Genomic DNA, 22365 nt, shown 5'->3' with positions numbered 1-22365 from the left:
TGCTAAAACCCATCTTGCACAAAGAACAAGAAAGGAGCTTATATCCCAGCAAGAGCTTTTCCCCCTGACAAATTAGCAAAGCCTCCCGTAACTGCTGCACAACCAGCTTCTTTTTTACGTCTTTTGGCATTTCTGCTTTCAATAATTTATAACCAAAGAAATGAGACATCAGTAGATAGGGAGAAAGCAAAAACAGCCCTGACCTGAAATAGCACAGACTGATTGCCAGCCATTTTAGATGGGTTTTAAATCTCACACAGAACAAGGCTGCCGAGGCTGATACAGCCTCCCCAATAGCCATTTCCAGGAATGCCTTATTCTCCTGTACAGGAAGGAGGCAGGAAGTTTTCTCTGATCAGAAGTCTTTCTCAGCCTCCTGATCCATCTGCCTGCAGGGCACCACCATGACAGCTGCCAGGCTGAGCCTCTCCACAGGGTGACAGCACTTTCTCCCGTTTTCACCCCAGCCTCCTGCCACAACCCTTTACATCCATCAGGCCAGGAGCAGAGAGCCCTGGGAAGGCAGCAGCATACTGGGGCTGTTGTCTTACAGGAGGGCTCATCCCTCCCCTGGATGTTGCTGCAGTTTACAGAAGGGCTTCGTAACACCATTTTCCCCTTGCCCAACAGCACAAGACAAGGTGCTGCTTTCTTTAGATCACAGAAACACCGACTCCAGGAGACCTCCTTACATCAGTAAGGCAGGAGGGAGGTGCCAGCAAATTACTTTGGGATGTGTCTCATGCTTTCGACAGCAGACACATCCTGCTACCTGCAAGGTTTACCTGGTAAACTCAGCTCCCACCCTGTGCATTAGTTTCAGGCACCCAGGCAGGTGAGTGGGGCTGATACAGGACTAGTGATTGATGTGTTCCTTGTTCCTGTGAATTAACAGCAGGCAGCAGACAGGCACGAGATGGCTGACCAGCACCAATACCAGCATCCTGCAGCCACACTCCAGCTGTGCCTGGGGCAGAGGGAGCTGCTGGAGCTCTATCCTGCTCCTCCAGACCTCCAATTGCAGGAGCACAGCAAATGACTCGGTTGATATTTTCTCCTGAGTAATAACTTTTTTTGTACAGTAGTAACTCAGGTAGCTGTGAGGAAAGCCTAAGACACCCCACAGCTCACCTTCAGACTTTGGTGAAGTCTCCATCCCTTCTGATCTGAAGGTTTCAAAGCAGAGTAACTGTACTTAGGTATGAGAACTGTCCCAAGGAGGTATCTCCCATCCTTTTTAAGACCTACAATGTCACACAGCATAAGTCTGTGCCCTCTCCCAACTCAAAACCCTGGTTTTATTAAAATAACTACAAAAACATTATATACTCACTAATAGTAATGGTCTCTTGTTTATAAATGGCTGTAAAGCTATTTTTTAAATCAAAGGAAGGTGAAATCTGCTACATAATCCTGACAAGACCCACAGCACGCATCCTGCTACTTTGGCAGATAAAAAACGACCCATTTTTTCACTTAGTCACTGGTCAGTACTGCAAGACATTTTAACAGATGGATGACAATTGTGATCCTCAGCAAATGTCTGCCTGAGGTTGTGGTCACGTTCAGTCTAGGCCTGGAAATCTGTCTATAATGTCAAGGACCTTTCTCTAGATCTGCCACCTCATCTTTTGATTTCATTTATACTTTCTCATCTGCAACACACAATGAGAAAGGATCAGGGTTTAGAACAAGTGCTCCTCAGGACATAATCCTGTCTCTGATCATCTGCTTTGTGTGAGACACTTACAAAGTTCTTCATTTGTACTTGTTAAAATATTCAAGCTTTCCCCACCCGAACATTATGCGAACAAATCTGCTCAGATATAATTGAACACTAGTAGAGAAGCTGCACTACCACCTCTAACAATTTAGTCCAGGAAATCAAACATGGACAAAAGCAATTGCTTAGTGCTTGGTCCCACGCTTTTCCTTCCATGCAATGTGAGCAAAGCCAAGCTGAACCTCACAGCTAGTCACTTGCACGAGGGTTAAACCAGATGACCTTCCAAAGTCCCTTCTAAATAAAAATTCCTCATGATCTGCCCTTAAAATGACCCAACTCAGAAGATTCATGTCACTTAAAGATATTTAGAAACACATACAGGCAGAGGCCATGGTTTTTAAATAAAAGTTTAATTCCTTCATCAGGTCTTAATTTTAAACACAAATGCTGCTGAAAATCCTCCCAGCACTGCTCTGATGTCCTGGCTTTTGGCTCTCAGAGCAGCAGCAGGATGGCAGCAGGGGCTCCCATACAGGAGGTGGGATCACAGACTCTCAGGAGAGCTCAGTGCAGGATGCAAAGCAAAGAAGCAAGAGATGCACAGTTTCCAGACAAACACCAATTCTTATACAAAAAGAAAAGTTCTACACTAATGGAAGTGTTAACGTTGCCACAGGACAGGAGTTCAGGAAGGGAGAGAAGTCTTCAGTAAAAGGCACAACTAAGTAAGTACTTCCCTAGATTTTAACCACATCTTTCAGTGAGTTCCACTTATACCCCAGCCCCCAGCCTCTCAAAGCCATGCTGGTTACTCCAGAAAGTAATTTCAAGTTCCTTCTTTTCCCTTTTTCCCTTCCTCCAGCTAAAACACAAATAAAAGAGGAGTGCTTATTAAAAAAAAAAAAAAAAAAACCAACCAAAAAACCAAAAACCAAAACAAAACCAGAATAAAACAGTTTGGTCTATAAACCGTAAGAGTTCAAGAGAGACTTAGCAGTTTACCTTACGATTGTCTGGTACATTTTCTGAGTATTCAAGTTTCAGATGGTACTTATTACATCCAAGAGCCTCAGCCAGCTCTAGTTTTGGTATTTTTCTTTCAGGCACTTTGTGGCCTGTCAGGTTGGTGTTCAATCTGTAGTTTTCCCAGTATTATTTATCACCAGTCTCTTCAACCCATTGCCATAAACACTCCTGAAAAGCATCAGACCCACTTCAAGGGTCCCTTCAAGTTTTGTTGTCCTGCAACCTGCAGTGCTCCTTGGCTTAAGGTGTTTTCCACAAGCAACGCTTTCAAGGAAAGGCAGACAATGAGCAGGACAATGTGTCAGTAACTTCCAGGATAACAGGACTGTAACAGGCAATGAATTAGAGGCTGAGCCAGCTGGACACAAAGCTGTTGTGTTTCAGGTCACCCCAGCGTCTGAGCAGGCACTTGCTAGATGCAACAACCCTCCTGCTGTTGAATAAAGAGGCTCTGTTTACTACTGTACTGGTAAAAAAAAGGGTCAGGGGGTTGCACAGCAGGTCAAGGTGCAGCTGCAGTGCATGACAGCAGTCCTCTAGTTAGCTAGCAAGGCTAACAGGAAGCTGTGAAATTGAAAAGCTGGTTTTAGCCTGCACTAGAAATCAAAGCACGCAACCACCACAAGTTCTCTGTGTCAGAGTTTTCCGAAAAGAACACTTGTCCAAGATGCACCTTCTCTACTAAGCTAACACAGCACTGCACAGACTCTGCTCTCACCCTCACTTTGCTGTGTAGCACACTGAAGGGCATTTAATTTCATCAACAATTAAGAGGAATTCAAGTTTGCAAGCTACACTGATCTCCTTTCCTGGGAGGAAGCTGCAGCAGAACCAAATCCTAGGTTGGTTCAGGGCTTCACCAAGGGTCAAGCTTGGCCAAGACACAAGCCTTCCCCATCACTCTCCAAGGGCTCTGTCAGGTACAGAGTGGTAAGACAGCCAGCAGTCTCTTGGGCTCTTGCTGTAGATGCAGATCAACATGTCCTAGGGAGCTCTACTTCCCAAACAATTTAGGGTGCACATGCCAGATCATCTAACCCTGCCCACAGACAAACCCTCTCCCTCCCCCCCTCAAAATAATTGTGGCAATTAGCCATGTGTCAGTCCTGCTCTCCACAGACCTGCAGAATTGGGTCAGTGCTACTGATCAGCTCCATGCACAGGAGTGCTGGTGGAGTTGGTTGTTACAGAGATGGGCTTTCCCCCTCCAGCCTCCCAGTGTCAGGAACAGAGCCAGTAAGCCTGACTTCAGCAGGAGCTGTGGAGAACTGCACTGGAACAAGCAGAGTCTTCTACTGAACTTTACAACAAGCTGAACAACTTTTGGTTTAAAAAAAAAAAAAAAAGCCATACAAGCAGCAGCTGACATCTGTTGTTATAAAGGGACATGGCTGAATAGGTAGGAAACAGATTCCCCATTATGAGTCCTCCTGATGGCCTCCGCAAGGATCATTGAGATGTCAATCACCTGGAAGGGAAAAAAGTTGCATCAGCACCACTGAAAAAAAGGCATCAAGCCTGAAAGAACGGCTGGAAAGTCAGGGAGAACCTAAAGAATAAACTCATCACCCACATTTATAACATGCCAGATGCAGACAAATTACTTCTACACAAGATTAGGATTAATTACATATAAGCCTGAAGAGACCCAACAAATAGCACTACAAATGTTCTAGTTGGTCTGTCAGTTAGTCTACTGTCACCTTGCTTTGCTCAGAGCCCCTAGGCTCAGTCTGTTCACCGCAGGACTCTCTTATTCACTTTGTGCAGAGAAGTTTGAGCAGTCTAAATCAAGATGAAATCACTTCCCCTGAGCCAAGAGGTTTTACCACTGCTGCCAGCAGTCTGAGAGATGAAGCTGCTGTGCTGCAGCTCAACTCCCAGGCGTTGTACTGGCTCCATCTGGTGGGGTCACACAGGTACCAGGAGGAAAAGTCGAGTCTCAACCAAATCTCAGCTCTGAATCCCCACAGCTAAAGCATTTCAATATGTGTAGTCTAGTAAGAATCACCATATTCATGGTGTGTTGAAGAAACCAAGTGAAAGCCATATTTAATATTTTTTATCTTCTAGATAGCTTAACTCTGAAGGAGAAAAAAAACCCCAACAAGCTGCAGAGTAAAGCCTGAGACTTGTGACAAATCCTTTAGCTCTGTTTTCCTCAGCATCAGACATCAGTGTGTAAATGTGAGGTATTAAGAGTCTCAAAAACTGCTCCACTGCAATCTTTGGCTACAGCTACTTACACAGAGGTTGCCAGTTTATCATTTTGCCTACACCAGCTGCAGTGTGGAGCCTGGAAACAAGGTGAAGCACCAGAAATGTTTTAGATGTTGCAGGAGTATCATCCAGAAGTTAGCGCTGAAAGAATTGCAACGCAACGTCAGCTTGCAATCAGCTTATAACATATTTGCAAAAGCAGCTTAAAACTGACTGCAGCTTCAGCCTTCAGCAGTTCAGTTTCCTTTTCATCAGCAGCACAGCAGTGGGGGAGCTTCTACTCACACCACAGTATTGGTTGAGTGTGAGTTGTGCCAGAACTTCTCCAAATGCCTGTGTCCTAGATACTGGTGTTGTGAAGCCATGGCCTGTCTGGAATTAAATCTGGAAAAGGACCTCAGGGACAAGAAGAATGTTTTCCTTTTGTTATTGATGTATTTGGAAAAACCTAAGAATAATGTGGGCCTGTTACTAAAGTGAAGGGGGACCCTGGTGACAGAGGATGCAGAGAAGGCAGTTAGTGAGCAACCTGATCACCTTCTATGAGGAAGCAACTACCTGGATGGGTGAGGGGAGAGCAGTGGATATTCTCAACTGCAGCAAGGCTTCTCATAAAATCCTCACAGGCAAACTCAAGAAGTGTACACTGGATGAGTGATTGAGAAGTGGCTGAACAGCAGATTCTGGGAATCATTATCAGCTTTTAGTTTTCATATGGATGGCAAAGGCTGGGCATGAAGTGACAACACAACAAAGCTGTCAGCACCAACATCAGAAGATCTTGTCTACCTCTGTTTCAGCACTGCACATCATCAGCACATCCCTCCTCCAAAGGGCACACATCCAACTACTTGCCTACATCGTGGCCCCATTAAATCAGACACCTGATCTAGGTAAAAAAAACCCTGAAGAAAAGATCTTTTAAGGAACTGTTTGAGATGAGCTGGGACAGAAGCTGCTTTCTATCACTTTAACACGTCTGTTACCCCACAATGATAGGGCCAAGAGAACTAGGCAACATTGATGTCAGTACCAACAGATCCACTGTCAGCACTACACAGTATTGTGGGGTTTTCACCCCCAACAGGTGGAACAGACAAGGCTACCACCCCCCAGGAGTAACAGAAAATAGATGCTCACCTGGATTTTAGGGCACTGCTTCATCTTGTCCTCCTGGGGTATTGTGTTTGTGACTACAACTGCCTCAAAACAGGCATTGTTGATCCGGGAAATTGCTGGCCCAGAAAAGATCCCATGAGTTAAGATGGCATAAACTTTGGTGGCTCCAGCTGACACAAGCCTGGAAGGGGGGAGTAAAGGAAAAGGCTGAGTAATTCTCAGCAAGTATTAAGCTGACATTAGTGCAGGGCACATGGTAATCATGACAGGAGACAGCACCATGTGCTTGGGAACAGGCTACCTTTGATTCCCCCTCTCTATTGACTTGGGGAAACAAATGTACAAGTACCATGGAATCCACCACAGGCAAAGCACACACTGAAAAAGCCCCTTTGTTTTTAGCTCTGGAATATTTGGAACAGATCATACAAATCACCTTCTGTAATTTTTGCTTACACAAGGTAGCACATATTTAATACTGCGTTAATACTTTAATACTCTATTTAACACAGCATGAAATACTGTACTAATATTTAATACTGTATTTAACAGTTAACCATCTTGCATATGTTGGTGTTTCTAGTGCAAAAGGCATGAATGATACCAAATTTGAAAAGCTTATTTCTAATACAAAATCAGCTGATGGACTAGACAACACTTAGCTCTACTTGGCATGGTGAGTGATAGTACATTTTTAATTCAGGGAAGAAAAAAAAGGACACTATGGTCATCTATCTATTTCCACTGTGAGAACTTAAACTGGGTTTTTTCCTTATTTTGTATAACGTGAATAACCAAGAAACTCCACGAGCCGTGTGAAACTCGTCATGCAAATAATCTGCTTAACCCATTACACAGCGCTCAGCCAGAGCAGGCTCCTGGGTTAGGGAGGCAGCAGGCAGCCCCACTCACTTGTCTGCAGCGTGGCAGATGGTGCCACAGGTGTCTGCCATGTCATCGACCAGGATGGCCACTCTGTCCTTGACGTCCCCCACCAGCACCATGCGGTCCACCTCGTTGGCCTTCTTGCGCTCCTTGTGGATGAGGGCAAAGTCTACGTTCAACCGGTCTGCAATGGAGGTCACTCTGAGGAGAGAGCAGGCCCCAAACAGCTCTTTACTCCCCACAGCAGCTCCAACCAAAGCTCTTTCGGTATCAAGCACGCTGCACTAAGAGGAGCTGTCACCACTTCTGCTACTGCTCCCAAGCAATTAATAGAGGGCACTCTTACTTTCCCTTCAAGCAGCTAAACTGCAACCTCTGATCTAGTCTCTCTCAGTGACAGCAAATAGATCTCATCTTTCATCATGACCACGGTAAACTAATTTGCATTTAAGCTGAAAACAAACCTCAACCAGCAAGGTCAGCAAACTTGAAGAGATCCAAACACTTGGAAAGTTGTCATCTTTGTAACACTACACTGGAAAGGCTTAAGTTGTGCTGTGACAGAGCTTTACTGTCACTCCTGTAAGTCCTCAATCATCATGCACACAAGCACTGGCACAGATTGTGGCAGGATTACACATGCAGGAAATTCGAATCCACCACCTCACACTTATTTCCATTAAAGTGACTGCAGAACAACCTTACTAGAGGGATCTTAACTTTATATACTGATGAAGAGTAAACAGTTTAAAAGCATTAAGTGTGGAAGGAGTAAAACACACATGCCCCCAAGACATTCTGCACTTGAGGTAGGTAGACTCAGCCCCACTAGATCTGACTTATCATCCTGGCTGTTCTACACAGGACTATTACACTAAACTGAAGTATTTGGCTTTGCATATCTCCATAAAATACTGCACCAACCAAGATCGACACATTTCAGTATAAGAGGCTTTTGAGCAGATTTTTTCATGAGTCAGATTATATCTGGCTGGTTTGGCACCTCATCTACCGTGTTATGCAACAAGCTACAGAAATAGCTGAATATATAGAAGGTCTTGCCCAATCCATGGACCACAGCAGAGCTACAGGAGACATCAGTGACCAGTGTCAGTGTCTCTTGGCTGTTTGTAACACCTCACTTAAAATATTCTGAGGCACAGGAATCAGATCAGTACATACCAACATTTTGGTGTGACAGCCCTGGATTAAAGAATACATCTGTGTCCCCCTTACTGCTCACATGTTGCCCTCAGACAGAAGCATCAAGGAACATCCTAGTTTCTCCTAAAAAGCACCTGAGAACATTCTGAGCTGCCCACAAACTGGCATGTTTGTCTGCAGGGAGATGGGAGATTGTCAGGCTATCAAAATAGAAATGTGCTATGGCATATGCTGCTGCTTTTTGGAAAGGAACCATCTATCTTCCTTGTTCTCAGGGAGAATGAAGAATGGCAGCAGACTAAAATCACAGCTAGATATTCAGATCCAGGGTAATAAAGTAAGAAAATGCCTCAACAGACTAAGTAATTCTGCAAAGAAAGCAGTCTGGATAAAAATGTATCATTAATCATCAGCAGTAAGGTTGCCTTGGCATAGGCATGTAAGCTACACTATTTCCTCTTTCAATTGGCATAAAAATTGCTTTAGTTCAAGGGATGTAGCTGTTCTGCAATTCCTACCTATGCAGCTGTGATTCTAGAAGCTATTTAATCCTCCATGTAGCCCATGAGACCTTCTAAACATTCCCCAGGAAGAATATCTGACCACTCTTCACCAGCTGTCTCAGACTGTCTGAGAGAAGGCAGACTGACAGAAGAAACATGTTTTAAAAACAGGGTCACACTGAAGTAAACACAGAAGCAATATCTCAAGCTACCTGTCTGACAGCTCACCTCTTGGCTCCACCAGCATCTGGTGAAACAATGGTGCAGTTCTTCCACTCTGGAATATTCTCTTTGATCCATTTCAGTACAGCAGGCTCGGCATATAAATTATCAACAGGGATATCAAAAAAACCCTGCAAGGAAGACAACAGGAACAGATGCAGCTCAAAGTCCCATTCCAGAAACAGCTGTAAGAAGCCTTCTATATCATCAGGCATGCAGTCATCACCTTTCCACAGCTTTCAGCTTTCTTTTTTACTCCCCTTCATGTAAGGGCAGTAGTCTTTGGGATACACAAAACAGTAATGTAAGAAGTCTTCAGAACTAGAAATAGTTCAGCAGCACAAATAACACTTTACATCTAACACCTCCACAAAATGAAACTAGTTCTGTCCTGAGGGCTGCAGAAAGCCTGCAGCAAATGCACTCATTTCCAGAGCAGCTGGCTGCCTGTTTACAGTCTTTAAAGCTCATTACCCAAACTGTTCACATCTACAAAACAGGGCTTGAGTAACATCTGTCTTTAATGCAGCTGCTTCTGTAACTTTACAGTGACCCTGCAGACTTCTCCAAATCTCACAGGTCACTAAAAGGCAGAAGTCAACCCTGGAGTAACAGGCAGGAGAGTGAGGGGCAGGTACTCCTGAGGAATGCTTCAAGGCCCAGGGTAACAGACCCTTCTCACCATCATTCCTTCTGCTCTCAGCAACACAGCGGCTACAAGAACCAGCCAGATGCTGAAAGCACAGATGCACAAATTGTCCCATTAAATCTCATCACTGCTGCTGGTGAAAGGTTAGTCCTATGGCACACACAAATTCCAAGCCCTTAAGGAAGAGAGGGACCCCCTTGGGCTCAGTTATTTCATGCTCTTTCTGAGACCCTTCTCAGCTGTGCCTCCACAGATTTTTTGCATCTGAGACAGTATTTCTGGGTGTGTGAATGACTGCACTTAAAACTATTGAAACAGCCATCCCATTTCTTCACCAGGCAGTAGCTACCTTACCCTTTGCAGCCATACAAAGACATCCTTCCCTCTGCCACACCCCTCTCACTGAGTTAGTTTTTTGGTCTTGAGTACTTGCCCAAGGTGGAGAGAAACAAAATCAAATTGAGCTTGCAGCCCCACCTCCCCCTGGCAAATTTTCTTACACAGCCCAGGTCGAGACTTTAGCTGCCCTATGAGGTATTTTGTTCATAAGCCAACAAGGCCTATGAATGATTTTCAATTCACAACCAGCTTGGGAGAGAACCAAGGCCAGCTTGTGTGGGAGGGTGGCACTGAATGGATACAAGTGAGACTGCCCATCTTCCCAGAGGCAAGCTATGAGATCACTGTCCTGGTCAACTTAACCCACAAATGCAGCTGTGCCAGGACACCTGAGGGCAGAACTAACTGCTCACTTCTCCAAGACAACACACTAAGCATCAGAAAGCTCTGCCCAGAATTTAAGGACACTCCATTCCACATATTCCTCCAAGGTCTAGTGAAGAATAAACAGTGTTGTTGTGTGGCAACAAACCTGTAGTGATCATTTACTAGATCATTTACAAAAGACCCAGTATACTCAGTCTGATGAAAAACAACTATACTTTCATTTACAAGTTAATTTGTTACCCACCTCCCCATCCAGTCCGAAATTTCCAAGTCTTGATCACTGCAGTATCTCAAAAAAGCAGATGACTGCAAAGCAGACTGGAACTTTTCTGATTTTTGCTCCTACCTGAATCTGAGATGCATGCAGGTCCATGGTGATTATATGATCTGCACCTGCCACAGACAGCATGTTTGCAACCAACTTGGCAGAGATTGGAGCTCGACTCTGGCATAGGAAAAAAAAAAGACAGTATAAGACAAGTTCAACTCCCTCCCCAAGATGTCAGCCTTCTGCTTCCAGGCAGTGATTCACAAGCAGTTACTAAAAGGAGCACTCATTAACATTGCATCTTTTCATCAGCTAGTGATTAGACTTTAGAATATTTTCAAGCAGAACTAGATCTTTATAAAAAGATCATTTTGCAGTCCAATGTCTTGAAGTTTAACAAAATGAAGAGACGTTGGATATTCAGAGGAGGCGACAAAACTTCATTTAAATCCTCTCCAGGATTTAAGGAAAATCAGGACTTTCAAGGTGTGCATTCAACTTCCCTGCAGAAACCTTTACCACGTCCCTTACCTTGTCCTTTTTATCCTGCCGGGCATAAGGGAAGCAGGGGATGACAGCTGTGACTCTGCTGGCTGAGGCAATTTTGCAGGCATTTATCATGATGAGGAGTTCCATCAGATTGTCATTGATTTCCCCACAGCCACTCTGCACAATGTAGACGTCCTCCCCACGAACACTCTCGCCTATTTCCACGCTGGAAACGGATGAGAAGAGAGTTGTAGCCAAACACAAATTAAAGCACAGCCATTACCTGTGCCTGCAGAGCAACCACAGCACTGCATTGCCAAGTGTCCGTGGGTGACAATGCCATATCACCAAGGCTGTTGAGCAGGAACACTGCTGTTTATTTGCTCAGTGGCTATTTTACAGCGTTCACTGATCAGATTTAATGGTCCAGCCAGTAAGGCTAAAAGCACTCAGCTTGCACTCTTCATCTCAACACAAGCTGAGCATGTAAACACCCCAGAGCAAGCCTTGCTCCCCTGGAATCACAAGCACAGCCACCTCTAAAAGCAGCAGTGTACAAAGGAGCAAGGACCATGGCCCAGCAGACAGAGTGGGGTCAAACTGCTACCAAAGCAACACCACAGCCAGTTACCAGACTGAGAGTCATAACAGTGGCTCCTGCAGAGAAGCACTCCAGCGTTTCCCTCTGGAAAGGCTTTTGGGGTTAATTTCCTCCTGGATGCAGTGCATGCTAATCCCTGCTGATGAAGGGCCTGAATACAAGCCAAAGGTCCTGTTTGCCAGCAGCAAAATGCCAGCTCCACTGCATTGATGGAGTCACCTGCACCAGAACGAGTGGGAAAGAAACCACTTCACTTACAGAGCCCCTCAGGGTAGAGTCCTAATTCTAATATTTCCTTCCCTGACCTTTCTGATATCTTCTTCAAACTTTTTCTGCTGACTGTTATCTATTTATAGCCTTACTGCTCAATATCCATCAGCGAGCTGCTGTCATCTTTACTGCCTACTGACTTAGAGGATGCATCCATCTCCCGAGGAGAGTTTCAGTCAGTGAGAACTCTCTGCTGGGGAAGTGTCTAATTATCAGCAGTAAGCACACGGGTGTCATCTCCACTATTAGGGTGATTTAAGATATTTATGGCACAAAAAAAGCCTATGAATTATTCTGTTGAAACAGTCTTACTCTTTTGGGGAAGCACCTGCTGTCAGTTTATTGGGGTAAATCAGATGTCTTTTTTTAAGTCTTCAAGTCCCATTGCCTGCTGCCATAGGAACCTGCTGGCCAGCCAACTAGATGGGCAAGAGCAGTTAATAATGAACAATGAGAACAGTGCAAGAGCTGTAAATCAAACAGAACTTTTTTTAACTCCTCCACAACTCTTTGTACTACCCTCTGACGTTTTACAATCAATATCCATGGCAAGAGAAACATAATATTGTACGTCACATGTACATCCTGGATTGCCGTGGGAAAAAAAATACTGTTTCCAGAAGGAGTGGGTTGGAGCAATTAAGTTTCTTCGTATTATACTCTGCGGTGTATACATGGTTAGTGTATTCTCTAAAGCAAGCTTAAGGAGCTCTGAACAACTTTAAACCTCCCTTTTAGCTTTATGTAGGATGGCAGCAAGATTTTTAAAGCACAGATACAGAAAACAAGGCGAATGTTAGGTTTCAAAGCTTGAGGGAAACAGACTGCACAACTGCAAGCGCACCGTGGGATGTACGGAGGTGTGAGCCTCTTTTCTTTCCTTAAGAATTCTATCAATACTTTCTAAGACTCTGAAGCTCCTCAGAGAAGTTTAAAGGTACCAGCTACATGCTAAATACATAATTATCATGCCTCAAGTCATCAGAGTTTAGATTTAAGCATGAAAGAGCCTAATCAGCGTAGGCGTAACTCCGAGACTTGCCGTCCCATCAACTCGCGGATTTGGGGTGGAGGGGGCAAGGTACGGGGGGCGAATTCCACCGCTTCAACACTCGCCACAGCGGCCAGGTCACACAAATCCTCCAAGCTGAAGAGCTCCACGCGGCCCTGGGCTCGAAGCCCCCAGTGCGGCGGTGGAAGCCCGTGTGGGGCCGGCGCCGTGAGGCGGGGGCCGCTGCAGGCACGGCCCGGGCCGCACATGGCTCCCGGGGCGCACCGCGGCCGGCCTCACCCCGCACCGAGACCCTGCTCTGCGCGGGGGGACGAGCGCGATGCACCCGAGGGCTTCGGGGCAGCAGGGGCTGGGCGGGAGCGCTCCGAGGATGTCCCCGAGTACGACTTGGCAGCCCGGGCCCGACCGCGCGGCCCCCGAACTACAACCCCCATCACCCCCCAGGCGGAGGCCGCGCGACGCCCAGCGCCGCAGCGCCGAGAGGCCTGCCGGGAGCTGTAGTGCGGCCGCCCCGCCCCGCCTCACCATGTCTCCTGGTTGCTGAACTTCTTGGTGACCACCTTGCCCAGCTCCAGGCCCAGGCGGTCGGCGATCTTCTGGGACAGGTCCTGGTGCGAGCTCCCGCTGAAGATCTTGATGTTGGGCATGGCGGCGGCTGCGGCGGCGGCGCCCTTTTTATCCTCCTCGTCGTCGCTCCGCCACGCAGCGGCCGCGGCTGCCACGCGGGGACCCGCCCGCCTCCTGCGAGGACGCGGCACGTTGGGTGCAGGTCACACCAGTCGCCTCTACGCCGCCATCTTACCCCTTCCCGCCTGCCGAGCCAAGACTTTATAACCTCTCCGCGCCGAGAACACGCCTCCCCTCGTTTCCTATTGGCTATGAGCCTCAGGGGGCGGGATCCTGCGCGCCCGTGCTGCCTTAATAGGCGCGGCATGGGGCGTTTCCTTCCCCTCGAGGGCACGGAGATATGAGCGCGGCCCCCTGTGAGGGGCGGGGCGGAAGGCAGGAGGCGGTCTGCGATTGGTCGCTGTGTGGCGGCCTGGGCTGCGATAGGCCAGAGCGGCGGCGGCCGGAGCGCGCGGCCGGCCCTGCCCCACGTGGCCGCGGCGGTGCAGCCGCCCCCCGGCGGCCATGATGGCGGCCCCCGCGCTGTGAGGGAACGGGGGTGGGCGATGGCCCCGGGGCCGCCTCACGGCGCCGCGCCCGCGCCCCCCGCCCGCCTCCCACCGCCGCACCCACCGCCCGCGGGGCCCCGCGGTCCGCGCTGTCCTTACCGCAGCATGCCGGCGTGCCCGCGCCCCTGCGTCCGTCCCCCGCCGCCTGCGCGGCGCTGCGCTGAGCTGGCGTCACCCCGCGGCCCGCGCGTGAGGCGGTACCGGGTGACAGCGGGTGACAGCGGGTGGCAGCGGGCCCCTGCGGCACCGCCGAGAGTGCCCGCATTGCCCAAAGGGCTGCTTTGGTTTCCGATCAGGGCTGGAAGCCGCGGCGGCGATCTTTGAACAGGATGGTTAATTCCTGAGGGGGGTTTTACGTTTGTAGCCGGGATTTTGTACCTAATTCCATATCAAATTATGTACTGGTACATATATATATATATATATATAAATATATATGTGTGTATTATCTGTCTTACATAAATTATATATGTAACCTAACTAATAGACTAATACCAAATCAGTCTTCTGTGAATTACCAGTTTGTCTGTGACTGCATTATGCACATTAATTCATCTTTAGCGAAATTAAACATTGTGCTTAAGAGTTTTTAACCTTTAAAGCTGGATTGTTAAACTTTAAACCTGGATAGCATTGAATCATAGAATATCCTGGGTTGGGAGAGAACCACAAAGTCCCTGCACAGGAATCCCAGCGAGGTGATTTTTATAGTGCTTTATTCTCGTTGTAAATTCGTGATCCAGAAGTTGTTACTAGGGCAATATAGTCCTGTCCTCTTTCTAAGACTTAATTATTTCCAATTACCATTCACTACTTCGAAGGAAATGACACTCAAGTTTTAGCTTGTATATATTATTTATAGACCCCTCCAAAATAAAAGGTCCTATGGTTCATCGCAGAAATTTGATAATTCCTCATATTTCTGTGTTTCTGTCGGACACACAACAACCAGCAAGTCCAGGGTAATGATGACACCAAAGCAGTGACTCTTCACTCCCTGGCTGTGCTTGTTATTTTGTTATTTTCCCCACAAAGTGAAGGAGGAAGATTGACACACATATATAAATATATCTAAAAAAACCCCCCACAGACAGCTTCTTCAGAATTTTCATGCAATTGTGTAATTCCTGCTCATGTTACCTGAATTTCTGAGAGACAATAAACTTCTGCAGTGAATTTGACATTGATTCGCTTCAAGTCCTTGAGAATTCAACTAGAAGAAATCATCCACAGTCAAGGGGGGGGCTGGCCACGTTTTCTTTATTTTCTTAAAACTCTCTTGGCCCCAAATGTGCTGCCGTTATCCCCAAAGACCCAAAAATTAATGACTACAGAACTGTATTTTGAGGAGGTTTTCTGTAACACTTTGTATAGTGTCATTAAATCTGGAATTCATCTGCATTAAAATAGATATCGATTCCCATGCTTTGCATTGATGGAACTGGAATATTAATATTGGTAATTTTGATTATTTTCTGGTGTAGCTGTAGCAATTTTGAGATGCTGTAACAGACAACAAATCCAGAGAATGGGAAAGGAAGACTACAGCCCTTTGCTTCTAATTTGTTGCTAATCACTTCTCATCTTAACGATCATCTTAAACAAAATTAATCTTAGCAGGGAAGAAAATTTCACTGGTGAGTAGCTACTTGATGGTTCAAGTGATGGGATTTGTGGATACTGCCCAAATTTCCAGCAGACACATTCTTGTCCCAAACCCACATCACTGCAGCCATTCACTGCTGACTCCTGGCCTTTGGTCTGGGGCACAACTTGGTTTTGAATTATTTGCTTCATCTTGTTTTAAATTCTATTTTTTTTCTCCCCTGTTCTTGAATACAGAATGAGAGTTTTCTGTGCCCCGACATCCCAGGCTCCTCCCAGTTTATTTGTCAACTAGGCGCTGGGAACCTGAGGCTAAAGGCAGCAGAGGGTGTAATTAAACATGCAAATTATGTCTCTCATTGATGAGCCCTGCCTGAGCTTCCTTCCACAGGACTTTGGAAGTAGCTTTCTTATCAGGTTCCTCCTGGCATCACAGAGATGCGATTTGGAGGAGAGAAAAAAAAAAATCACTAATCCTGAAACCAGGAACTGGTAATAACCTGTTATGTGTAAAATCAAAGATATTTTTTCTCTCTTTCTGAGCTGGCGGCCAGGTGTGTTTTCACACCCACCTTCTTCCCTCAGTATTTCCCTCCACCGAGCCTTTGTAGATTCGCCAGCGCTTTGTTCCCGAGGACAAAAGTCCACCTCCACTAACGACTCACAAAGCTCTTGGAACAGGATAACCTCGGGGATTTGCTTAAGGAGAAGCTCTTAATGCACCAAAGTCTAAGTTAAACAAAGCCAAATACTCGCTCAGGAGGTTCCTCAGCCACAGCTTGTCTCCATTTTGCTTTGCCATGCAAGGACGAGGAGAAGCAGCTTTGAAGAGTGAGAGGTTTATCTGGTTCTTGGGATGAAAGGAGAGACCGTGTGGTTGCATCCTTTGAAAAACAAACTCGCACTGGCTTGGGAGTCAGGTTTTCTGTCAGAGGATGCTCAGGGAAGTGATCACAGTGTGTGAAAGTGCATTGGAGTGTCTCAGTTCTTGTGTGGATGCCCTTATTCAGAATTAAAGCCCCTCACTGCAGCTGGCTTCATTCTGAAAGCAAAATATAATAAATTGAATTATTTACTTTCAGTCTAAAGGATTTTATTTAATTTTCCTGTGGTTTACAGTATGGACAAGCACAAGCAGAAAGGACAAGCTCGTAGCCTGAGGTGCTGTGTTCCATCAAGTTCTGTAATTGTGAATTAAATTACCGTCCAACTAAAGAACCTCAAAACATACAAACAGCCAAAAAATCCTTTTTACGTACCTGATTTTCAAGGAGGTGCAATTAATCAGAAAAATACCTTTGTGTGTCACAAGCTGAGAATGAATTTTCCAGGAAGTTTTAAGCAGCACATTAACAGCATCAAATTTCACGGCGATGTCAATCAAGACAAGTATCTCTCGTCCCCCTCTTGGCACTTTCCTACATACAATTGCCACTCAATTACCACCAGCCACTAATCAAGAGCACATTTTCATGCAAAAAGCCTGTAGCTGAGGATTGTTATTTCCTTCTGTTGCCTTGTGACTTCACTGCCTCACAGCCGGTTCTGTTAATGAATGGCACTTGATGGAAATAACACCAGGCTCTGCCCTTTTGCCTTGGTGGCTGAAAGCAGAAAAAAAAAAAAAAAAAAAAAAAACAAAACTGGAGGTCAAAAAAAGGAAAGGTAGAGTCAGGGTGGGAGCATGGATAGGAAAGTAGAGGCTGAGAAAAAAAAATAATGCCAAAAAGGTTAGAAGGCTGAAAAGTAGAGGCCAAAAAGGGGAGGGAGGCTGAAAGCTGATGCCAAAAAGGGGTGAGAGATTGATATGAGGGCAGAAGGAGCCGAGAGGGGGAAGTTTAGGAATGGTGCTCACCTTTAGAACTGTAATTATTACCAGAGTTACACAGGACATCGCTGGACCACACCACCAGGGAAAAGCACACCATTTGTCAGGAAAAGGCAAATTTCTGGGAAATAAATGATATTGCCTAGTCTCTACTGGAGCCAATACAGACTTAGATTTTTTTTTTCTGTTCTTTTTAAATCCTGACTGGTTCCCTTCGTGTTCCTGATGCTTCCACTCAGCGTCTTTACTGTGCCTTTCTAAGGAGCCCAGGTAAAAGTATGAGGAATGAGTTGTCTTGCCTTAGGAAGAGGTGAATATTCATAAGATTTAGGGCTATTTCCAAGGTGCTTTTCGAAAGTGGGATTTAGTAAAGCATTTTAAAGTGTCCTGACCTAAAAGTGTATGTTCCCAGCCCTTTCATCTTCTCACCAGCCCTTGCCATGAGCAACGAACCTCAGAGGGGCAGCACTGGAATTTCTGCCACTTTGGGCACGGTGTGTTTGCTTTTTAATAACTTCAATAGTCCAGCTGCAGAAAACCCTCTCCATTTATTCTGTATGTGGGGGACAGGAGCAAGGGGCACCATCTCAGCTGGCCTAGGACGTTGTGCAGCAGCTGCAGTGGGATGAGGTGTCTGCTCATGCCCTGACATGGAATTACAATAAAAAAACCCAAAAAACTTTTGAAAATTTTCCTATCGAGTCTACAGATTGTTTTTGTGTGTGTTATGTTTGGGTGGTGTAAATAGGCTGAGATTGCTGTGTGCCCTGGTAGACTTCTCCCATGTCCACAGAAAGCCATGGGGTGTTCTGCCCATCCCCACTGTCACTGCCCACGTGAGGAATTTGGTCGGATATTTCACACAGGAACCCAGACACTGTGCTTTAAATGAGGATAACATTTAGACATTACTCACTTCTATTTGCCTGTCAGCCCCCTTGGGCATGACGAAAGCAGCAGTGGGTCCCAGCTATTCAGCTCGCTCTGCTGTTGTATCTGGGGCTCCTGCAAGTCCTGTGTAGTGTTGCCAAGACCTTGGAGAGGATGGAAATCCCGACAGGAGAATTCGACTGCCCTGTCATGGGGATTAGAGTTCAAAGTGCTCTCCACCACGGCGCCCAGTTGTTGTCTCCAGTTGACAATGACCAGCAAAGTCCACGGAGACACAAAACCTGTCTTGGGACTGCTGCTTGAAGCCTGCTGATTTTCCAGCCCCTGCCTTTGACACTTTAACCCCTGAGAGCCAGGTAGTGAGGTGTAACCTCTCAGACTGTTCACACAACTGAACAGATAAAGCAAAAGCTGCACAAGCAAGCAAAGCTAAACAGGGAAATTATCCACTGCCCCCCATGGCAGGCAGATGTTCCAGGAAGGCAAGGCTCCATCACATGTAACAATGACTTGGAAACACAAATTCAAATGTCTTCCTTTCCTCCTTCTCCCCCAGCTTTGTGTGCTGAGGGTGATGCCACATGGTCTGGGATATCCCTGTGGTCAGCTGGGATCAGCTGTCCTGGCTGTGTGTCCTTGTGCCCCTCAATACAGGAAAATTGGTTAATCACACAGTATTTTACCTTGCTTTGACTTCCTGGGGTACAGTGGCTTTGAGGTGAAGAACTGTTGGTGCTAAATGAGAATCGGGCAGTCTGCAGGGAGATAAACTAAATAGGCAGTGAAATGGGAACTAAATTTCAGGGAAAAGCCCACTTTTAATTCTCTGTGCTGTGTTACTGAGATGCATTTTTTTTTTTTTAAGTAGCTGTGATTCAGAACCATTAACAAGAACGTTTTATCTGGATAATTTCCTCTGAGAGTATTTACAAGTCCCCAGCAAGTGCAGGGACCTCACCTAAAGAGACGAGTACAGCAACATCACCCTCTGGGGTATGAACCAGTCCAGCTGCTCTGCTCACACAGGGACATTTGGCTGCTCCTGGATAATATCCCTGTACATAACAACATTCTGATGGTGTGCTTCTTGCCCTCTAGATGGTACTAAGCACCGAGTCTGAAATCATGGATTAAAACCTGCCTGCTGTCACTAACATTTTCAGGCTCTGGGGGTTGTTAGAAAACCTCTTGGCTTTTCCGTGGTTTTGATCCATATCCAGCTTTATAAATAGGTGGGTTTTGTCCCATTCAGTGTCATCGTTAGTTCAGCAGGGGAAATGGTGTGATGCAGATTAAAATAACGAGCCTGGAGGCACAGAGAACGTGTGTGAGTCTCAAGTGCTGCTGCCTTTGCTTTAGACAACACATTCAACCCCCGTACAGAGAATGACCCAGTTCCTATAGGGTTTGTTTTTGTGTTGGATCCTTATTAGACTTGGCTTTTATAATTCCTGGAGGCTTTGGGGTGTATAGAGGGAACACACATCAACGCCTTCCTCCCTGATAAACGGAGAGCAGTTCATGGTGCCAGGCAAAAATGTGTACATCAAAACGTGTACGGCTACCATCTGCAGCTAGGAAATTGTTTGCCTGGCTTAGAATCCTCCCCAGGTCCGGCATCCTGCTTTGCAGGGCTTTGCCCTGCAGACACACCAGAGCAGTCCCACAGGGCAGCAGAGCCATCAGGCCACTGATGGCAGGTCCACACTGTCACCTCTTCCCAGGCAGGGGAAAGGCTTGGGTGAAAACACAGGCAGGAGCTGGTCTGGGGGTGCTCACCTTGGCTCACCTGAAAGGGATCAGGCAGGGGTTTGTTAAACCACCCCTTTCTCCCCAGGTTTAGGGCAGGAGGGTGTCCCAGCACAGCCACAGTGCCCAGTGCCAGCGCTGAAGGGGTGACTGCTGCTGTCTTCCCCTTCTGGGGGAGAATTAAACCAAAGCAGCCATTAAAAAACCAAACGTGACCTTGGCAAGCCAAACAATTTCAAACCTGTCTGTGAACCTTGCATTTCTACAGCAACAAAAATAAGTTTTGCTTACAAACACTGTCTTGTACATCTAAGAATAGCCACATTTCTACAAAGTTCTTAAAAAAAGACACAAATGCTGGTTTGGATATTAAGATTAATATATTTAATCTTTCTTGTTTGTAAAACAAGACATAAATTTGTGTATAGATATAACTTATATATTTTTTTATTTATATATACTATATACAGACAATAAAAAAATTTTCCTCTGTATTAGACTGAGAGATTTATGGAGGAATGATATAGGCATAACGGGGAGCTTTGAAGAAACTCAGAGTTTCATATTAGGTAATTCCCAGGGAAAAGGAAAACACGTCTCCCTGTCAGCCTTCAGCGCTGTAACAGGCCTTGCCCACCATGGACTGAAGTCCAAATTGGCTCTTCCACTGGATATTTGCTACATGGTTCTTGAAATCAGGAGGCTGTCCCCACAGCAGGATCCTCTGTGCCTTGCTGACAGCCACTGCCCCAGTCTGGGACAGCCCTGGGCCAGGGGGAGGTTATTGCACTCCAAGGATGCTCAGGTTAAAAGCACATTTGTGCATTTCCATAGCTCCTATGGAAGAACAAGACATTTCAAATGTGCATATTTATCAAAAATAATCGAGTTGGGAAGCGACTGCTCGCTGCACAGAGATCCCTGATCGTCCCCAGGGGCTGGGGCGAGCTGGCTGGGTTGGACAAGTGCCCTCAGTCCTGTGAGGCCAATGCTGTGACCTCCTGCCCAGCCAAAGGGGTGTGACAGGGACAGGACATGGACTGCACTGGGTGGCACGGTGAGGGCAATGCATGTGCGACCTTGCATTCCTCTCCTTGCTCTGTTTTGGAGGGTAGGTGGCTGCAGGGAAACACCAGTTAAGGCTGTCTCACTGATTATTTCTATTACTAGACTGGGAGGAGGAGGAGGGGAACCTTGGGGTGGGAAGGAACACAGCTAGGAATCATTTTACCATTCACCTAGAAGTGAAAACAAAAACTCCCAGAACAATAAAAAACCAAAACAACCCAACTCCAAGTACATAACCACCTCACAGAAATAAATAATGTTTCTTGTGGCAGTCAGCCTGGTGAAGACAGAAAAAGAACCCCAACAGCTTGGCAAGGAGGACAGCCACTGCCTGGCTCCTCTCTGATGGTCACAGTGAAAAGAAATAGGAGAGGGTTTGGGCTGAGCCTTGAGGGCATAAACCTAACCCCTGGAGAATGGTGTGAAAGTGGTCTCCCCTCAGCTGCAAGGCCACCTTCTGGCTTGCAGTGGTCAAAGATCAATCAATCTGGGCTCCTTGCAGGGTCTCTAGCATGGATTCAGCCATCCAGAAGAGGAACACAGAATTGTTTTGGTTGGAAAAGACCACTAAGATTATTGAGTCAAACCATTCATCCAGCATTGCCAAGGGCACCACTAAACCATGTCCCCAAATGCCACAACTAAATGTCTTTTAAACAGCTCCAGGGATGGTGACTCCACCATTTCCCTAGGCAGCCTGTTCCAAAACCTGACTACCATCAGTGAGCAAATTTTTCTGACATCCAATCTAAATCTTCCCCAGCAAAACTTGGAGCCCTTTCTTCTCATCCTGTCATTTGCTACGTGGGGGAAGAGACCAATCCCCACCTGGCTGCTCCCTCCAAGGATTTGTGCAGAGCCAGAAGGTCCCCCCTGAGCCTCCTTTCCTCCTGAGCCCCCTTGGCTGCTCCTCATCTGACTTGTGCCCCAGACCCTTCCCCAGCTCCATTCCCTTTTCTGGATAAGCTCCAGCCCCTCAGTGTCCCTCTTGTCATGAGGGGCCCAGAGCTGGACACAGGATTTGGGGAGTGGCCTCCCAGTGCCCAGTCAGGGGGATGTCACTGTCCTGGTCCTGCTGGCCACCCCATGGCTGGGACAGGCCAGGTGCCCTTGGCCTCCTGCCCACCTGGGCACACCTGGCTCATGTTGAGCTGCTGTTGCCCAGCACC

The 22365-nt window shown here is 46.5% G+C and overlaps 1 protein-coding gene across 2 annotated transcripts; it reads right to left on the bottom strand.

Moving 5' to 3' along the window:
- Positions 1–2120: 2120 nt before the first annotated feature.
- Positions 2121–13695, bottom strand: PRPS1 (phosphoribosyl pyrophosphate synthetase 1). 2 transcript variants are annotated; one of them, XR_010745195.1, is made up of 8 exons: positions 13406–13695; positions 11040–11223; positions 10587–10685; positions 8872–8996; positions 7004–7177; positions 6113–6272; positions 4999–5113; positions 2121–4220 (listed from the first exon to the last, which is right to left on the bottom strand). XR_010745195.1 is itself a non-coding variant. In XM_066333951.1 (7 exons), the coding sequence occupies exons 1-7, from the start codon at positions 13525–13527 to the stop codon at positions 4128–4130; spliced, it is 957 nt and encodes a 318-aa protein (XP_066190048.1). In that variant the 5' UTR covers positions 13528–13695; the 3' UTR covers positions 2121–4127. The 2 variants fall into 2 exon arrangements, 1 of the variants encoding a protein (XP_066190048.1); XM_066333951.1 differs by lacking the exon at positions 4999–5113.
- Between the last annotated feature and the right edge of the window lie 8670 nt (positions 13696–22365).

This window comes from Sylvia atricapilla, chromosome 21, assembly GCF_009819655.1.
Source record: "Sylvia atricapilla isolate bSylAtr1 chromosome 21, bSylAtr1.pri, whole genome shotgun sequence".
NCBI classification, from domain to species: Eukaryota; Metazoa; Chordata; class Aves; order Passeriformes; family Sylviidae; genus Sylvia; species Sylvia atricapilla.
This window is presented reverse-complemented; position numbering and strand designations above follow the sequence as displayed.

Coding starts and splice junctions, on each gene's coding strand:
- PRPS1 (XM_066333951.1), bottom strand. CDS start 13,527: ATGCCCAACATCAAGATCTTCAGCGGGAGCTCGCACCAGGACCTGTCC. Junction 10,686..11,039: donor GGCAGGATAAAAAGGACAAG/GTAAGGGACGTG, acceptor TTCCTATGCCAG/AGTCGAGCTCCAATCTCTGC. Junction 7,178..8,871: donor GATGCTGGTGGAGCCAAGAG/GTGAGCTGTCAG, acceptor CTCTCTCCTCAG/AGTGACCTCCATTGCAGACC.